At 41.6% G+C, this 21275-nt stretch overlaps 1 protein-coding gene across 2 annotated transcripts; it reads right to left on the bottom strand.

The window, feature by feature from the left end:
• Window positions 1-12191: 12191 nt before the first annotated feature.
• On the bottom strand, window positions 12192-16645 carry LOC123500343. Of its 2 annotated transcripts, XM_045249046.1 has the most exons (5): window positions 16531-16645; window positions 16143-16271; window positions 14698-14807; window positions 13289-13426; window positions 12193-12486 (listed from the first exon to the last, which is right to left on the bottom strand). In XM_045249046.1, the coding sequence occupies exons 3-5, from the start codon at window positions 14793-14795 to the stop codon at window positions 12396-12398; spliced, it is 327 nt and encodes a 108-aa protein (XP_045104981.1). In that variant the 5' UTR covers window positions 14796-14807; window positions 16143-16271; window positions 16531-16645; the 3' UTR covers window positions 12193-12395. The 2 variants fall into 2 exon arrangements, with proteins under 2 accessions (XP_045104980.1, XP_045104981.1); XM_045249045.1 differs by lacking the exon at window positions 16531-16645 and having other exon boundaries at window positions 12192-12486; window positions 16143-16349.
• Window positions 16646-21275: the final 4630 nt, after the last annotated feature.

The following is a 21275-nucleotide window of genomic DNA, read 5'->3' as shown; positions in this document are numbered from 1 at the left end:
CCATCTCCACCAGCCATCCTCATCCATAAAGCTGTGTAATCTGTGAACACTGCCATTGACTCACCACTAACAACCCAATTACTGATTCCACTCCATTCATCCTCCACTGTTTGTGTGAGGACTTGAACCACAGCCCACAAAAACACCTGCACAAAACACGAAAGGGGAAAACAAAAATGCTGGTCAGGCCACATCTGGACTATGCAGTACAATTCTGGTCCCCACATGATAGGAGGGATATAGGTCTGTTGGAGTCAGTGCAAAGGACGATATGTAAAAGATACAGGGGGTGAGGGATATTCCCTATGAAGCGAGACTGAACAAACCCAATCTGCATTCCTTAGAGAGACGTAGGTTAAGAGGAGACCTGATAGAAGTATTTAAGTGGTATAAGGGTTTTAACAAAGGGGACATGAACGAAAATCTTAGGATCAGTAGCGGGGACAGAACCAGAAATAATGGGTTTAAACTTGAAAAATTCAGGTTCAGGAAAGAAATGGGAAGAAACTGGTTTTCAGACAGAGTGTTTGATGAGTGGAACGGACTCAGTGGTCATGTAGTCAGGGGTGAGTCAATAGGGAGCTTTAATCATACAGGAGTGCCGCGTGTAGGCCTGGTGGTCTCTTGCAGCATCCCTCTTTTCTTATGTTCATATGTAGGTGAAAGTGATCGCGTCAAGTCCCAAGAGTTCTCAGATTTTTAGGTTGCCGACCCGCAGTGGACTTTGAAGGTTGTGTATCGCGCGAGGAGGAGGAACGAGAGGAAGGTGTCTCGTTAATTGAATGGCCGCTGTGACGGGAGGAGAGAGTATGAACAAGAGGAGGAGGAAAAGGAGAAGCAAGGAAAGGTAAAGAAGAGGAGAAAAAAAGAAGAAAAAATAGAAAAAAGGAAAAAAAATGAAAAAGTAAAGCTAGAAGGAAAAAGAAAGATATAAATGGAAATGCAGAGGAATAGGCAAAAATGAAAAATACATGAATGGAGGAAAAATATATAAAAGAGACTAATAATGACAACAACTATAACTATAAAAGGTCCGTATTTTATATATATATATATATATATATATATATATATATATATATATATATATATATATATATATATATATATATATATATATATATATATATATATATATATATATATATATATATATATATATATATATATATATATATATATATCGTTTAGTTACGGAAGGAAAGATTGAGGTGACACTGACAGAGAAATAAGAATAATAAGAATAACATGAAATGAAATGAAGGAAGCTGATGATAAGGGAATGACTAAGGAAGTAGGAAGGAAGGATATCTACGTCTACTACCACACACCTACCCGTCACACACCTACTTCCCGTCACACACCTACTACACACCTACCTCTACACATCTGCTCTACTACCACACACCTCCCGTCACACACCTACTTCTACCACGACACACCTACCTCTACACATCTGCTCTACTACCACACACCTCCCGTCACACACCTACTTCTACCACGACACACCTACCTCTACACATCTTCTCTGCCACCACACACCTACTACGTTACCACCAGACACTTGCACTGTCTTCTAACATAACCTAACCTGAACTAACCTAACCTAAGAACAAACTAACCTGAAGTAACCTGATTTGAACTAACCTAACCTAACTTAACCCTAACCTAAAGTAAGCCATCACCACGCACCTGCTCACCACAATGTCCAGCTGGAGAATCTGTACACGTGGCTACTGAGGTAGTTTTGGTGCAGACCTTTCCCGCTGAACGAACACCGACACCAGCGTAACACTATTACATAATAACTCATTGTTACTCTCAGCTGTGTTTGTCACTCTTATTTTGTGACGCAGAAACCAAGGCAAGGACTGGTGCATGTTGGGTGACAGCACACACACACACACACACACACACACACACACACACACACACACACACACACACACACACACACACACACACACACACACACACACACACACACACACACACACACACACACACACACACACACACACACACACACACACACACACACACACACACACACACACACACACACACACACACACACACACACACACACACACACACACACACACACACACACACACACACACACACACACACACACACACACACACACACACGGCCCGGTAGCTCAGTGGTTAGAGCGCTGGCTTCACAAGCCAGAGGACCGGGGTTCGATTCCCCGGCCGGCTGGAGATATTTGGGTGTCTCTCCTTTCACGTGTAGCCCCTGTTCACCTAGCAGTGAGTAGGTACGGGATGTAAATCGAGGAGTTGTGACCTTGTTGTCCCGGTGTGTGGTGTGTGCCTGGTCTCAGGCCTATCCGAAGATCGGAAACAATGAGCTCTGAGCTCGTTCCGTAGGGTAACGTCTGGCTTTCTCGTCAGAGACTGCAGCAGATCAAACAGTGAAACACACACACACACACACACACACACACACACACACACACAGCGCGTAGTGTAGTGGTTAGCACGCTCGACTCACACTCGAGAGGGTCCGGGTTCGAGTCCCGGAGGCGGCGAGGCAAATGGGCAAGTCTCTTAATGTGTGGCCCCTCTTCACCTAGCAGTAAATAGGTACGGGATGTAACTCGAGGGGTTGTGGCCTCGCTTTCCCGGTGTGTGGAGTGTGTTGTGGTCTCAGTCCTACCCGAAGATCGGTCTATGAACTCTGAGCTCGCTCCATAATGGAGAAGACTGGCTGGGTGACCAGTAGACGACCGAGGTAAATTACACACACACACACACACACACACATGGTTAGGTTAAGCATTTCATTGTTTTAATGTCCCCCTTGTACATTTTCAGTGTAAATTTTTTGTTGCACTGCCAAATTAATAAACCGTATATTATTATTATTATTATTATTATTATTATTATTATTATTAACATATTATAGTAACCAGATCCATCGTTGCTTAACCTCAGTGATGTAGCGAGAAACGGCATTTAGTGAACACGTTGCGGTCGTTGGCATCACCTCGAGACAAGGGAGTTTGGTTAATTTAGCCCCGAGGTACTACATACGTATACCCGCACCACATTGACGGAAAAACGCCCCAGGTATTAGCGGGGCTGGAGCGCTGGTGGTGTTGACTGCCGCTTGAAAACCCCTTGAGTGCCGCTTGGATCACCGCTGCTCCTTTACAGGCACCTCATGAGGGCTGAACAAGGGTATAAATGAGGTACATTTGTCTTATGATTTAACCCCGTCAGTACCAGGACGTGTTTTTATATTCCTTCTGTGTACTATTTGGCGACTTTATACAGCTTCACAAACTTATGTGGGGATATAAGTAGTGAAATCTCTGGTCATTGATCTTTTCACCTTCCTAAATAAAATTGTCTAATTACACCAAAAATTCATGATAAAAATGCGTTCCAGTAATGAAAGGGTTAAGGTAGAAAAGGGTAGAATTGACGCCTGAAATGAGTGGATCAAGGCAGGAAAATGATAGATTTGTATCGTCTAGAAAGGCTAGAAAAAGAGTAACAGTATTTCATCACTACAAATGCCACTTTTCTTCTTATTTCCTACCCTCTTCTTCTGAGAGTGGCACTTCACGCTCCCGACGCCCGCCTTCCCTTCACTCCCTGCTGGGAACCGTGTAAGCTGCTTCTGCCAACACACTCTCTCTCTCTCTCTCTCTCTCTCTCTCTCTCTCTCTCTCTCTCTCCTGATCATTTTATAGATATATCTAATCTTGATGTTTTAGATGTGATAATGGACGTGGTGCTGGTGCATGTATATATGTAAAGGACACACTGAAATCTAATGTACTACCTCACGATATAATTAGACTAGCGGGTATCGAGGATGTGTGGGTGATTGTGCAGTGCCGCAAACTGCCTTCCATTATGATCGGCTGTATGTACAGGCACCCTAAGGCGTTAGCTGTGTCTTATGAGTACATAGAAAATATCTTTATGCTTTTAAAGTCCATATCCTTGACGCCCATCTTCATGAATTTAAGGAAGACATTGGAGAGTACTCCGAGGAGCAGGGCGAGCGCTTCCACCAGGATATATTGGACTTTGAACGCCGCTACCAAGGGTCTTATAATGAAAACATGATGGAACACTACATTTGTGGGCTGATTCGTGAAGGCAATCTACAGTATAAGCGTAAATCTAGAAGAACTACTCATTTCTAATGTGTCTATTGTCTCACTGGTGTAATTCTAGAATAAATAAATGCTATTATTGCATTATGTGTCGTTTTGTATCTACTTTGTTCAATTCAAACTTCAAATTTGCCACTTTGTCCCTATGAGAATGGGTAAATTTAAAAAATGTCATCCTGGACACAAAAGCAAAATTAGAAAAGAATATAAGTATTTTTTTTCATGTTTTCTACACATAAGCAAATAAGAAATAAGTTTCAACTCAAGGACAAAAGCTTTGTTACACGGTGTTATCTCCCACTTCGCCACTCGTTGCTGATTCACACATGCTGTCCATGCATATGTGCCTCCTAGCTCACTCTCATGCCTCCTCTTTCTCAATTGCCTGCATACCCTATTTAGACTTTTCTCTCTCGTGGCATCCTTAATCTCATCATCCCACCACGGCTTACATGCACGCTTTCTGGTACTCGTTCTCACATACTCTATCTGGCTGGCTGCTGCATTATTTACATTCTCAACAAACCTATCATTCATCTCATCCACAGCATTCAAACGTTCATCCTCCCAGCTTCGCTTACTCAAGTCAACCTGCAAATTCTCCCATCCTACATCCCTCAACCTCCACTTTCTCCTCTTAGTGTTTGCACTCTTTCCTTCTCTTCCATACAACTTACATTCCAGCACCAGCATGTTATGGTCCAAGACAATGTCAATCCTTCCATCTTCATCGATCCACATGCGGTCCACAATCTCACGCATTCTCCCATTCACTAGCATATAGTCAATCGCAGACCCCTATTTCTAGCACACCACGTCACTCGTCCTTCTGCCAGGGTCTCATTTAGGTTCTCCAGCTCCATCTCATTCACAAACTCACCAAGCATCTCGCCATTCCTATTCATTTGTTAACCTAAAACACCTACATGAGCATTCATATATCCTATAACAATCACTTTCTCCCTAGCATGCTCTCTCACAATCTTCTTCAACACACCATACTTCCTGCTATTGTCCCTGACTGCTCTATCACCTTCCACTCTCATGTACACTACCACTACCACTAACCTCTCATCTCTACCACACTCATTCATATACTCCACTCGGGCCGCTAACACATCCTCACTTTCCACACTGTCTCCTACATCAAGTTCTTCCACTCTCAGGTTCCTCACTTTTCTGTGGAGCAGTGCTACGCCCTCTCCTAACCTTTCCTGTTTTTTGCCTCCCTTTCCTATCATCACATATTCGTCCCCTTCCATTTGCACTGCATCCCTCAAGTGCGTCTCAGTTATTCCTACCATATCTAGGTTCCACTCATTCAGCTCCTTACATACATCCTCGAGTTTTCCAATGCCCCATCCTCTCACATTCATACAGCCTTATTTCATACATGATCTCGCCTGTTGTTCCGATACATTCTTCTCCTTCATTCAAGCGACTCCGGAGCGATCCTGAGCCATCTGTAGCATCAAGATCAAGATCAAGATAAAGAATGCAGGAGTAAGAGTGGGGAATTATAAGATAGGGGAGCTCCTTTATGCAGATGACGTAGTGGTCATGAGTGAGTCAGCACTTGAGTTGCAAAGTATGTTGGATGTTGTGGATGGATATAGGAGAGACTTTGGAGTTAGGGTTAGTAGTGAAAAAAAGTAAGGTGATGATAGTGAATAGGTGTGAGGATGAAAAAATGGAGTATGGAGAATTGGAGAGAATGAGTTGAATCAGGCACGAGAATATAAGTACTTGGGGGGTGTGGGTGAGTCCAAGTGGGTGTGAAAAGACAAAGAATGAGAAGACAGTTTTAGTGAATCAGTGGGTATAACGATTGGGGAGTGCAGACAGAACATGAACAAGTAAATATGATGTGCTGAGACAAATGTGGAAGAGTGTGGCTATGCCCAGTATAATGTATGGTATAGATGTGATGCCATGGAATAAAAGTGAAATTGACAAGCTAGAAGTAGGACAGAATAGAATAGAATAGGTAGAGTGGCACTGAACGCACTGAGGTACACAGCAGTAGAAGCTCTGAGAAGTGAAATGGGATGGAGCACTTTTAGGGAAAGACTAGTAAAAGCTACTCTTAGGTACAAGGGAAGATTGGAAAGAATGGACGATGAAAGAATAGTGAGAAAGGTGTACCTATGGAATGAAAGTGGGAGCCAGTGGAGGAAGAGGTGCATGAGAATGACAGAGAGAGTGGATTACAAGTTGTATGGGAGATGAGAATGGCTGGGAGGAATCAGAATGAGCGTGAATTGATCGTGACAAAAGGAGACAGAGTAGGAACTGAATGGGATGCGAGGAAATGGAAGAGTGAGATAGACAGAGAGGTGAAGTGGGTGGGACTGAATATATGGAAGAATGAGATGGAATTAAAGAGTACTCTGGAATGGTACAAGGAAAAGGAAGCCTCGATGTATGAAAAGTGGCATGATGGCAGCCTGGGTGGTGATCATCTCTTCCAAGGTAGGGCACAGTGTATGTATGTGAGTAAAAGAAACTACAGGTGGTCTGAGTCCCGCAGCAAAGTGTGCCAGATGTGTGACACAGGGCAGGACGAGACGGTGGAGCATGTTATGCTGGAGTGTGAGAAGTATGGGAGAGACAGGCATGAGATGATGCAAGTGATTTTGACTGAATTAGGGCATAATAGGATGAAAGAGTGGAGAAGACAGTAAGGGAATGGATGGTGCTGCTGCTGGGACTGTGTAAACTGTAAAGGAACGAGTGCAAGGATGATTGAGGATGTGAAGGAGATTGATTGATTGATACATTTATTGTTTCATTAATAATGAAATACAACAAAGGAGGAGAATGGACCTTGCCACCCACCCCCTGGGCAAAGATTTAAGGTTAAAGTATCAAAAATATATAAATAGACAGTATACATAACTAAAATACAAGTACTTAAATAGATAAATACTGATATTGCACACCTTATTGCATAAACATCCTACAGTCTTAGAGCAAACTGAGGATACTCCTTGAGTGTATCCCTAAGAGTGGCTGGGTGTAGGAGATGGTCAATGAGGCTATACAAATCATGATGACCTTGTGGCTTAAAATTTAGCAATGAGAGGACATTCCATGATATAGTGACGCAGTGTGTGTCCATTTGTTGCAGCACACAGCACACAGCACACACCAGGAGAAGCACTGACTTCCCAAAAGTATTTATAGCCTAATCTGAGCCTCATTGCCAACCTGTCGGATGATGCAGTGTGTCTCCCATAGGGTAAGCACAGCTGTGGAAGACACGTGCATAGTGAAGACTACTCCCGCTGCCTCTATGGCAAAAAAGCTCAACTAATCACTAATGTTACGATGTACAAAGTCCTTAATGCTACTCTTAACATAGCCCAGAGTGTACTCAGTGCCAGGGTTCACTATGTCGTCTTGAAGGGCACATTGAGCAAGGCGGTCTTAATTTAGCGGGACACACACAAAATGATAAAGTTGATGAAAACAAGCCAATATAGAGAACGAAATAAAAGTAACAAAAAACGTGTTATTTTAGTAGTTCTCAACTTTTTTGTTGCATCGAAAAACTGAAAAGCAGACAAAACGCATGATTACACACCGTTTATTTAAGGAACTGAAATATGTTAAAAAAAATGGGTTATTATGGTGTTTTCTAGCAAATTATGCACCAAAACTCAGAAAAGCAGTCAAAACAAATATATACACTATACTTGTTAAAAATTCTTATTTGTGTGTTTTGAAGTTGTTTTCTGAAAAAAAAAAAAAAAATTGAATGTTCAAGTCAATTTACGTTGTTATGCTTCAAGCCGATAAAATTGCTGAAAATAAACCAATATAAAGAAACAAAATAAAAGTAACAAAAACGTGTTATTTTAGTAATTTTTAGCTTTTTGTGCACCAAACCACAGAAATACAGGCAAAACGCATGTTTACTCACCATTTGTTTAAGTAATTGAAATATGCAATATTTACATATATATCATATGTATATATATCATATGTATATATATATATATATATATATATATATATATATATATATATATATATATATATATATATATATATATATATATTGTTACGGGTTCACCCCCGGCTGCCGTTAGCTGCTACAGCTCACTAGACTGTTATGCTGGCAAAATCGCCAACTTTGTTACGGTCGGAACAGTGGGGATTATAAAACACTCCACAGAGCCCCCACTACTATAACTTGCAGCCGACGTAACCCTCAGGTTCTTTCAAGGTCGCCAACAGTGTATAATTTCCCCCATTGTAAGGGAATCTCCTCAGCAACTCCTTCTCCTCCTGTACCCAACCAAGTAGAATTTATAAATGGTAGATGTTATGTGTAACAGGGCGAGGCCTTAATACCCCTAGAGAAACCGCCCACAAGGACAATTCCTCCCACTTCTCTATGAAGTATTAATGCCTCTCCACCCGCCTTGTCCACAGACTGTGATAACTCACAGACCGGAACAACGCGCGGTATATTATATTAAATACTATCCTACTACAACAAGTGCTTACTAACACCTGTCAGACTGACATCCCTGGCCTACTACTACTGCAATATATGATGTGTACAGCACATCCGGTGATGTACACAAAAGCCCAGACACCACCTACGGGTGACACTCACTATATACTCGTCGCAGACACGTCTGGCGAACAACTACGCACTACTGGCCGACATGAAGCCTCTCAGCCTTCAATGGTGTGCGTGGCTACTACCATTACCATACAGTTTACTACTGAAACTATACAAAAGATGGTGGGGGCACACAGCCACCCAAAAAAACACACTGGTGACCACAGCCACCAACAGCAACAACGGGACGAAACAATAACGCGTCCCTCCGCGTCGCCACACCCGAGTGGACGAACGCACAACAAGAAATGCAGCCCCAACCGGCTACACTTTCCTCAGGACAACAAGCCCATTGTCCTACACAGCCACGGTCTACCCAGTAGCAAGCCAGCTACTCAACAGGAAGGCACAACTCCCAGACCAATGACTAGCGAGTAACAAGATAAGCCCAGCAACACGAATCTCCCTAACACTGTGCCAGACCGACGAGAGTGCGTGTCTATCTCCGCTGAAGGCTACCTCTGTACTGACTCCCGCTTGCAACGAGAAGCGAGAAGAAAGAGGGGGGTTGTCTGCTCAGCAGAACAGCCCGAGGGGCCCGCGATGGGTGGCCATAGGCTTCACATATAATAATATAATAAATTAAAGGGGATTAAGACGGTGCCCATCACAATATATATATATATATATATATATATATATATATATATATATATATATATATATATATATATATATATATATATATATATATATATATATATATATATATATATATATATATATATATATATATATATATATATATATATATATATATATATATATATATATATATATATATATATATATATATATATATATATATATATATATATATATATATATATATATATATATATATATATATATATATATATATATATATATATATATATATATATATATATATATATATATATATATATATATATATATATATATTCTCTGGGTGGCTGGGGCGTTGTCACACAGCAAGAGAAATCTGTTAGCAATGTTGTTTTGGGCAGCATATTCTTTTAGGAATTTGGAGAGGTATCCTGTCACGTAACTTTGCATGATAACAGTCGTCATCCATTTTTGTTTGCCTTCCATACTACGGGCAAATATTCCTTAATATAGCCAGACAGAGCTCTTGGGTTTTGGGAATGGTAAATAAGGCATGGTTTAAGCTTAAGATCACCAGCATTCCCCCACCAATAATGTTAACCTGTCTTTAGATGCCTTGAATCCTGGTGCCGACTTCTCCTCCTTTGCTATAAACGTTCTCGATGACATCTTCTTCCAATACAGGCCTGTCTCGTCAAAGTTTAGAACCTGCTTGGCTGAATAACCTCCTTCCTCGATGCGCTCTTTAAGCAAAGGCTTGAAGGCGTTTGCAGCGGTTGATCCGAACTGCTGCCTCCCCACTAACCTTGAGGTTGTGTAGACTCCACGATGTTTGAATATACCGAGGGACATATATATATATATATATATATATATATATATATATATATATATATATATATATATATATATATATATATATATATATATATATATATATATATATATATATATATATATATATATATATATATATATATATATATATATATATATATATATATATATATATATATATATATATATATATATATATATATATATATATATATATATATATATATATATATATATATATATATATATATATATATATATATATATATATATATATATATATATATATATATATATATATATATATATATATATATATATATATATATATATATATATATATATATATATATATATATATATATATATATATATATATATATATATATATATATATATATATATATATATATATATATATATATATATATATATATATATATATATATATATATATATATATGAATAATAACCAGCGTCATTTCGAGAGTAGGAGACTTCCTGGTCTTCTTAGCATCACTAGGCAACACTGCAGGGCGTTTTGGTGGCATGTTGAGCGAGGGAAGACGAGCTGTTGCTGACGCTGTTATTGACTTGAACCAGGGGGAGTGAGTGGTGCGCATTTTGTCCACGAGAGGCGCTGGTGTATTCGAAAGTCTGTCGGCTTGCCTGATACGGCGGGGCTTTCAAACTTGGAAAAAATTATCTGGATAAAATTTCGTTACAGTGAGTTTGGTATTCATTAAACGAGCAGATGGTAGTAAAAGGAAACCTTCGTTGAAGCAAAATTTCGTTGTGTGAACCTTCGTTAAGCAGGGGTTGTCTGTACACGAAAACATGACACAAATGGAAAATGATCATATATATCAAAATATAAAATATAACTTCTAATGTTCTTATCCACTTGTTTGGACCAGATGTGATCTATAAGGGTAGCAGTGTTACCAGTAACTCTATTGGGTTTAGTAGTCATGGGAAATAAGGAAAATTTATACATCAAACTTAGAAAATCGATTAGGTGGGGAGTATTCTGATTAAGTAAACTAATATGTGTGTGTGTGTGTGTGTGTGTGTGTGTGTGTGTGTGTGTGTGTGTGTGTGTGTGTGTTACCCTACGGAACAAGCTCAGAGCTCATTATTTCTGATCTTCGGATAGGCCTGAGACCAGGCACACACCACACACCGGGACAACAAGGTCACTACTCCTAAATTTACATCCCGTACCTACTCACTGCTAGGTGAACAGGGGCTACACGTGAAAGGAGACTCACCCAAATATCTCCACCCGGCTGGGGAATCGAACCCCGGTCCTCTAGCTTGTGAAGCCAGCGCTCTAACTACTGAGCTACCGGGCGTGCGTGTGTGTGTGTGTGTGTGTGTGTGTGTGGTGTGTGTGTGTGTGTTTACCTAGCTGTAGTTTTACAGGGCCTGGGCTTTATGCTCGTGTGTGTGTGTGTGTGTGTGTGTGTGTGTGTGTGTGTGTGTGTGTGTGTGTGTGTGTGTGTGTGTGTGTGTGTGTGTGTGTGTGTGTGTGTGTGTGTGTGTGTGTGTGTGTGTGTGGTGTGTGTGTGTGTGTGTGCGTGTGGGTGGCGTGTGCGTGGTGTGGCGAAGCGTGGTGTGGCGAAGCGTGGTGTGGCGAAGCATGGTGGGCGAAGCGTGGTGTGGCGAAGCGTGGTGGGCGAAGCGTGGTGTGGCGAAGCGTGGCGTGGCGAAGCGTGGCGTGGCGTGGCGTGGCGTGGCGTGGCGTGGTGTAGTTGTAAGGTGGCGAGTGACACTGCTGTTTGTATTTCAGGCCACATCTTACAACACCAGCGTCCAGGGAGTGTGGCGATGGCGATGGCGGTGGTGGTGGTATAAATGTGTGTGTGGTGTGCTGATGTATCTCTGTGCCAGCATCACCATGAGGAGGAGCAGGGCGTGGAACAGATATGCACTGGAGCCACTGTCTGCTGTGGTGCCCCATTTCAAAACATCCACTGCAGGAGTGGTTGTGGAGGTGATGAAGTTTGGTGGAGTAGCAAAAAATAACAGAACTTACGACATTTTGAAGGTTTCCGATGGTTCCATTGCCAAGCGAGGCCAAAAACAGAACCATATCCTTGTCAAAGTGTTTCATAATGATGGACGTGATTGGCCCGACGGTGGAACGTGGTGTGTTGGTGCAGGGTGTTGACTTCATGGGGTGTGTTGAGGGTGCAGTGTTCTCAACAAGGATGGTTTGCATATGTGTTCGAGAGGAGGGTGGCACCCTGGTCTGGCAGTGCTTCTGTCAATGGAAACCTCACCATTGGCATGTTTTAAGGGCATTTATAAGACAGTTTGGCATGTTTAGAAGACATTTTAAGATAGTTTGGTATGTTTTGAAGGTATTTTAACACAATTTGGCATGTTTTAAGGGCATTTTAAGACAGTTTAGCATGTTTTAAAGACATTTTAAGAGTTTGCCATGTTTTGAGGGCTTTTTAAGACAATGGCATGTTTTTTGGACATTTTAAGACAGTTTGGCATGTTTTGAGGGCATTTTTAAAATATCTCAAAAACATGCCACTGTCTAAACACACCCTAAACACATGCCAAACGGTCTTAAAATGCAAAACATCCCAAACTGTCTTAAATAACATAAAAATATGCCAAACTGTCTTAAAATGCTCACACATTATACCACTGTCTTAAAATACCCTAAATCATGCCAGTCTAAAAATACCCTAAAAACATACAAAACAAAACTGTCTTAAAATGCCCTCAAAACATGCCCAACTGTCTTAAAATACCCTAAATACATGCCAGTCTAAAAATACCCTAAAAAACACAACTCTTAAAATGCCCTCAAAACATGCCTCTGTCTTAAAATGCCCTCAAAACATGCCTCTATCTTAAAATGCCCTCAAAACATGCCACCTCCACCTCCTCCTTCATTCATCCACCTCCACCTCCACTTATCCACCTCTACATCCACTTCTCCACATATCCACCTTCTCCATCTCCACTTCTACTTATCTACCTCTCCACTTCCACTTCTCCATTTCTCCACCTCCACCTCCACTTCTCCACCTACAAACATTACTGACCTTTGCTCCACCATTTCCCTCGTGAACTCCAACACATCAGAATCCACATTCAGTGCTAGTGGAGTGGCAGGTGGAGCAGGTGGAGTGGCTGTGGTGGCAGCAGCAGCAGTGACTGAGGCTGGTGTGTCCTCCACCAACCTGTGGAGTGTGCAAAGTGGAGTGAAGGAGTTTGACAGACAGACAGACAGACAGACAGACAGACAGACAGACAGACAGACAGACAGACAGACAGACTGACATTCCATTCCTACGCTGATGACCACCCTACATCTTTCCACGTCTTTTCAGAGACGACCAACCCTCCAGGATGTCAACAGACCACACAGGGACGCCACAGAACGCCTGATTTCCGATCTTTCTAAGATTTCCGATTGGGGCAGAAAAAATCTAATAGTTTTTAAATGCCTCAAAAACTCAATTCCTCCATCTATCAACTCAACACAACCTTCCAGACAACTATCCCCACTTCTTCAATGACACTCAACTGTCTCCCTCTTCTACACTGAATAGCCTCAGTCTGTCCTTTATTCGTAATCTTAACTGGAAACTTCACATCTCATCTCTTGCTAAAATAGCTTCTATGAAGTTGGGCGTTCTGAGGCGTCTCCACCAGTTTTTCTCGCCCCTCCAACTGCTAACTCTGTACAAGGGCCTTATCCGCCCCTGTATGGAGTACTCTTTGCATGTTTGGGGGGTTCCAGTCACACAGTTTTACTAGATAGGGTGGAATCAAGAGCTTTTCATCTCATCAACTCCCCTCCTCTGACTGACTGTCTTCAGCCTCTTTCTCAGCGCCGGAATGTTGCATCTCTTTTTATCTTTTATCGCTATTTTCATGCTAACTGCTCTACTGATCTTGCTAACTGCATACCTCCCCTCCTCTTGCTGCCTCGCTGCACAAGGCTTTCTTCTTCCTCTCATCCCTATTCTGTCCAACTCTCTAATGCAAGAGTTTACCAGTACTCTCAATCATTCACAACTTTCACTGGTAAACTCTGAACTCCCTCCCTGCATCTGTATTTGAAAATTCCTGACTTGTTTCTTTTAAGAGGGAGGTATCGAGGCATTTGCTCCAGAATTTTGGCTGACACTTTTCCCTTTGTAGAGACCCACCTCTCAAGTGGGCCTTCATATAAAAAAAAAAAAAAAAAAAAAAAAAAAAGACAGCTAGATAGACAGACAGATAGATAGAGACAGACAAACTGACAGAGAGACAGATAGATAGATAGATAGATAGATAGATAGATAGACAGACAGACAAGACCCGGTATCACTGACAGGACGGACGGACGGACACACTACAGAAATGCCTTTAGTGTCAAAAGATGCAACAGTTTGATGGTGGTGGTGGTGGTGGCAGCAGCGGCAGAAGCAATGATGATGATAATTATGGTGATGGTGGGACTTACATCTGTGCCTGGTCTGGTTTGGGGTCACTAGCCATCCTGAAGAGCAGTCTGCGCTGACAAGAGCTGACCTTCTCACACTCCAGCCCTGTGAGACGCATCAACTTGCCGTCCTGGGAAACACACCATTATTTCACTGTCTGTTCCTGCACTGTGCTAACCCCTTCACTGCCATCACCCACTGCCCTACTCATTCATTCACTGCCAAACTGTATTCAAATGCCCAAAAACTATGCCAAACTGTCTTCAAATACCCTAAAAAACATGCCAAGCTGTCTTAAAATGCCATAAAAACATGCCAAAATGTCTTAAAATGCCCAAAAACCATGGCAAACTCTTGAAATGTCCTAAAAAGAACATGCCAAACTGTCAAATACCCTAAAAAACAAGCAAAACTGTCTTAAAATGCCCAAAAACCATGGCAAGCTATCTTAAAATGATCTGAAAGCATGCCAAACTATCTTAAAAATGCCCTATAAACATGCCAAATGGTCTTAAAATGCCCTAAAAACATGCCATCTTAAAATGCCCTATAAACATGCCAAAACTGTCTTAAAATGCCCTAAAAAAATCCCTAACTCTTAAAATGCCCTAAAACATGCCAAACTGTCTTAAAATGCCCTAAAATAAACATGATCTAGTTCATTCTGGTGACAATTTGGTGATTTTCTACAGCTTAAGAAACTCATGTGGTCGATTAAAATAATTAATTTTTTGCCCTCCACAGACCCTTACTAATGTCAATAAAATGGTCTAATGGTACACAAATCTCAAGGTAAAAATGTGTCCCAGTACTGAAGGGGTTAAAATAGTGAAGACTGAGGCCATTAACCTTGTGACCCTTGCTAATGTCAATAAAATGGTCCAATGGTACACAAATCTCATGGTAAAAATGTGTCCCAGTACTGAAGGGATTAAAATAGTGAAGACTGTGGCCATTAATCTTGTGCCCTCCATAGACCCTTCCCAATGTCAATAAAATGGTCTAATGGTACACAAATCTCAAGGTAAAAATGTGTCCCAATACTAAAGGGATTAAAATAGTGAAGACTGGCCATTAACTTTGTGACCCTTGCTAATGTCAATAAAATGGTCTAATGGCACACAAATCTCAAGGTAAAAATGTGTCCCAGTACTGAAGGGATTAAAATAGTGAAGACTGACCATTAATCTTGTGCCCTCTATACACCCTTCCTAATGTCAATAAAATGGTCTAATGGCACACAAATCTCAAGGTAAAAATGTGTCCCAATACTAAAGGGATTAAAATAGTGAAGACTGGCCATTAACTTTGTAACCCTTGCTAATGTCAATAAAATGGTCTAATGGCACACAAATCTCAAGGTAAAAATGTGTCCCATTACTGAAGGGCTAACACTTCAAACCTGTAGAGTGAGAGAGCAGTACATCACCATTAAAGTCACCAGTGAAGGCACCAATCAACACACCTTTAGCTCAAGCACCACCAGAGAAAGCTGTCCGTCCACCAGCACCAGGATGTCCACCTCTGAGCTTCCAATGGCACCAAACAGCCTCTGATGCTCCTCCTCCTCCACCTCTCTTGGGTCACTCACAAACTGCTCAAGGGAAGAGAGACAGGTAAGGTGGAGGTAACAAGCTAATCATAATAGTCACTCAGGTGTGTTTGTCTACCTGTTTCTCTCTCTCTCTCTCTCTCTTAGTTTTCTTTATTTTCTTCTTTATATTGCTCGCTCTCTCTCTCTCTCTCTCTCTCTCTTTAGTTTTCTTTCTTTCTTTCTGCTATCTTGCTCTCTCTCTCTCTCTCTCTCTCTCTCTCTCTCTCTCTCTCTCTCTCTCTCTCTCTCACAGACTGACCTCTTCAAATCGGGAAGAGGTGTTGGTGCCGTCACTAACCCTCAGAACAGCTCGAGCTTATCTTCCAATGGATAAACAGTATTCTTCACAAGCTGCAACACAAACAACAAGCTACACACACACACACACACACACACACACACACACACACTGTACTCGCCTCCCAAGCCACTCCCCCCCATGGGACGCAGCACCCACCTCTCCATCCTGTGGACACCCACCCCCACCACCTCGGTTCCCAGGTCAACTGTCACCAGATCCTACAGGCCCATGCCTGACTCCGCCATGAGGGAATTTGGGCAGTGGCTGACACATCACCCGTGGACCGAGGTACTGGATGAGGAAGACGTTCACACAAAATGGCGGAACTACTTCACTACCACAACGGAAGCCTTCCATCACCACTTCACCGCCAAGAACATCACAGTGGACCCATCTGATGCCCCTTGGATGACGCCCTGCATCAAACGACTCCTTCATCAGCGTGACAGGGCTTTCCACTCTAGCCCTGACCAGTACAGGAGATTAAGGAACAGAGTTATCAGGGAGATCAAAACAGCCAAGGCAAGCTACTACCCAGACAAAATTCACCATCTCAAGCTTGCTGACAACAGACAGTGGTACGACAAGATTAAGTCTTTGTGTGGTTTACAAAACAAGCCTCTTCTCTTCCCTGTATTTCACACCTTTCACCTGACAACGCGGCCGAAGAGATTAACGGTCACTTCGCTGCGATCTGTCAGACACTCCCTCCCCTTCACTCTACTACTCTCCCAGCCTACCTCCCTGCCTCCTCCCCTCCACCCCCTGTCCAGGAGGTTGATGTTTACAGGAAGCTTCTTAAATTTAAACTAAACAGATCCACCACTCCCACTGACTTCCCATCAAAATTTACAGAGAATTTGCCCCACAACTTGCCACACCCTTCGCTCTATCATCAACGCCTCCCTTTCTCAACATTCCTGCCCCGATGAGTGGAAGACATCTTACGTCACCCCCCTCCCCAAAACTTCCAATCCACAGTCACTGAATGATCTAAGACCAGTCGCCATCACCCCTATACCCAGCCTTATCTGTGAAGATTTTGTGTTCGACTGGGCCTATAACAAAATTTGTAACTCTCTTGACACACAACAATTTGGTAATATTAAATCCACCTCCACATCTCACTACCTTGTCAGCTTCCTGGAATTCGTCCACAGCCACCTGGACAAACGCAACACTTCTCTAGCTATTGCTTTTGTGGACTTCAGAAAGGCCTTTGATCTTGTTGATCACACTGTTGTGATAAAGAAAGCCATCACTCTGGGTCTCTCTCCCTACCTGATAGCGTGGCTGGCAGACTTCCTCACGGGAAGGCGTCAGGCCGTTCGTTATCAGGGCTCTGTCTCCTCTTTCCAACAGCTCACATGTGGGGTCCCTCAGGGGACCAAGATGGGTCCTCTGTGCTTCCTCATCCTTATCAACGATGCTCTCGTCCACACCCCCCACCGCTGGAAGTATGTGGATGACTGCACCGTGGGCTTACCCGTCAACAACACCAACCCAGACTTCTCAGCACTTCAGTCCACTCTTAACCAACTACAGACGTGGACGGAGGACAACAAAATGACCATCAACCACACCAAAACCGTGGTGATGCACATTTGTACCTCCACAGCAGCAGCCCCCCCTCCCCAGCTATCTGTGGGCCCTCACTCCCTCCAGGTGGTCCGCAGCACCAAGCTTCTAGGTGTCTTGGTGGATGATCAATTATCATGGAAGGAGCATGTTTCCACCATCATCAAGTCAGCCTCATACAAGATCTATATGCTGCGCCGACTCAGGTCACTGGGTGCACCGGCAGATGAACTGAGGGGAGTGTACCTCACCTTTATTCTCCCTAAGCTCATGTACACCTCCCCAGCGTGGTCCTCCTCCCTGAACCTCACACAACGGCAACAGCTGAGAGGGTTCAGAAGAGGGCGTGCAGGGTCATCTTTGGGCCTGCCTGAGTCTGCCGAGGCTGGCCACAAGACACCAGGAAGCCTTGGAAAAATTTAGGGAAGGGCTGCTGCATCATCCACGTCTCCACCACCTGCTACCCCCAGACGTGCCTCTCCCTGCCCGCACCACCCGACACCAGAATCGCGTGGCGCCCTTAAGAGCATCGCGCACTGACCGGTAACACCTTAGCGCGGTGCCCATTATGGTGCGAGCCATAAATAAATCAAACAATTAAATCAATAAGTTAATTCTTGGTTAAGTTAGATTTATAGTTAGGATAAGGATTTCATTGTTTTAATGTCCCCCCCCCCTGTACATTTTCAGTGTAAACTTTTTGTGGCACTGCCAAATTAATAAACCGTATATTATTATTATTATTATTATTATTATTATTACTACACACACTTAAACAAGATCTATGAGTGGAGCAGGAAGTGGAAATTGGAGTATAATGCCAAGAAATGCCACATAATGGAACTATGAAAGAGTAAGAGAAGACCAGTATGGAACTATTTGATGGGAGAGGAACAAATAATGAAGACTATGAGGAAAAAGATCTTGGAGTGATCATACAAGAAAATCTGACCCCTGATAAACACATAAGCAAGATATTTGGACTATCATATAAGATGCTGACTAATATAAGAGTGGCATTTCATTACATGGATAAAGATATGATGATAAAAATCATCACAAGCATGATACACCCAAGGCTGGAATATGCAGCAATGGTATGGTCTCCGAGCTCTGAAAAGGATATAAGAAAATTGGAAAGGATACAGAAGATTGCTACAAAGATGGTGCTGGAATTAAAGGACCTCACATATGAAGGACGACTGAAGGAAATGGGACTGCCAACCTTACAAGATAAAAGAGAATGCAGGGACCTAATAACAATGTATAAGATAGTAAATGATATTGAAAAGATAAACAAGGAAGACCTGATGCTGTTGACGGAAGAAGATGGAAGGACAAGAGGACATGAAAAGAAGATCAGGATGAGGCAGTGTGTGATGGATATTGGAAAATATAGTTTTCCACATAGAACGGTGGAAAAGTGGAATGCATTATATTATGAAATTGTTACAGCATAACTTTGAAGAAAAACTAGATAAATGGAGATATGGAGACAGGACACTATGAGCCCCACTCAACTAGGTAAATACACACACACACACATGCCAAAAAAAATGCCAAATCATCTTAAAATGCCCTCAAAACATGCCAAACTCTTAAAATACCCTCAAAACATGCCAATCTTAAAATGCTCTCAAAACATGCCAAAACATTTTAAAATGCCCAGAAAACATGCCAAACTGTCTTAAAATGCCCTCAAAACAAGCCACTGTCTTAAAATACCCTCAAAACATGCCAAACTCTTAAAATGTCCTAAAAACATGCTAAGCTCTTAAAATGCCCTTAAAACATGCCAAATTGTCTTAAAATGTCCTAGAAACATACAAAACCTTTAAAAAAAAAAGCCCTCAAAACATACCAAACTGTTTTAAAATGTCCTAAAAACATGCAACACCTTTAAAAAAAAAAAAGCCCTCAAAACATGCCAAACTGTCTTAAAATGCCCTCAGAACATGCCAAACTGTCTTAAAATACCCTTGTAGTGAAAAAAAAAAAAAAAAAATAAATAAATAAATAAATAAATAAATAAATAAATAAATAAATAAATAAATACATACATACATACATACATATATATATATATATATATATATATATATATATATATATATATATATATATATATATATATATATATATATATATATATATATATACACACACACACACACACACACACACACACACACACACACACACACACACACACATTAAACAAAAGAGGATTGTGAAATACTACAGGAAGACTTAAACAAGATCTGGAAATGGAGCAAAAATGGGAGATGGAATTCAATGTGGACAAAAGCCATGTCATGGAAATGGGAAAAAGTGAAAGACGACCAGTGGGAATCTATAAGATGGGAGATGGAGTAGAACTAGAAAAAGTAAAAAAGGAAAAGGACTTGGGAGTGACAATGGAAGAAAATAATCAACCGGTAAGCCATATTGATAGAATTTTCAGAGAGACGTATAATTTGCTAAGGAATATTGGAGTAGAATTTCACTATATGGACAAGGAAATGATGAAGAAATTGATAAGTACTAAAATAAGACCTAGATTGGAATATGCAGGAGTTGTGTGGACTCCCCATAAAAAGAAACACATAAGAAAATTAGAGAGACTACAAAAAATGGCTACAAGAATGGTTCCAGAATTTAAAAGGATGACATATGAGGAGAGACTAAAGGCTATGGATCTACCAACCTTAGAGCAGAGAAGAGAGAGAGGGGATCTGATACAAGTTTATAAATTGATTAACGGAATGGATGAAGTGGATAATGAGAAACTGACCCTGAGAGAAGAATATGACTTTAGAAGCACAAGATCGCATAGTAAGAAACTAAGGAAGGGACGATGTCTGAGAGATGTTAAAAAATTTAGTTTCCCGCAAAGATGTGTTGAGACTTGGAACAGTTTGGGTGAGGAAGTGGTGTCAGCAAAGAGTGTACATAGTTTTAAAGAAAAATTGGATAAGTGTAGATATGGAGACGGGACCACACGAGCATAAAGCCCAGGCCCTGTAAAACTACAACTAGGTAAATACAACTAGGTAAATACACACACACACACACACACACACACACACACACACACACACACACACACACACACACACACACAC

This window comes from Portunus trituberculatus, unplaced genomic scaffold (genome assembly GCF_017591435.1).
Source record: "Portunus trituberculatus isolate SZX2019 unplaced genomic scaffold, ASM1759143v1 PGA_scaffold_204__15_contigs__length_355038, whole genome shotgun sequence".
Classification (NCBI taxonomy): Eukaryota; Metazoa; Arthropoda; class Malacostraca; order Decapoda; family Portunidae; genus Portunus; species Portunus trituberculatus.
The sequence above is the reverse complement of the archived record's forward strand: the minus strand, read 5'-3'. Positions and strand labels throughout refer to the sequence as shown.

Coding starts and splice junctions, on each gene's coding strand:
- LOC123500343 (XM_045249046.1), bottom strand. CDS start 14,795: ATGCGTCTCACAGGGCTGGAGTGTGAGAAGGTCAGCTCTTGTCAGCGC. Junction 13,427..14,697: donor AAACCAGACCAGGCACAGAT/GTAAGTCCCACC, acceptor CACACTCCACAG/GTTGGTGGAGGACACACCAG. Junction 12,487..13,288: donor AGGGAAATGGTGGAGCAAAG/GTCAGTAATGTT, acceptor TTCCATTGACAG/AAGCACTGCCAGACCAGGGT.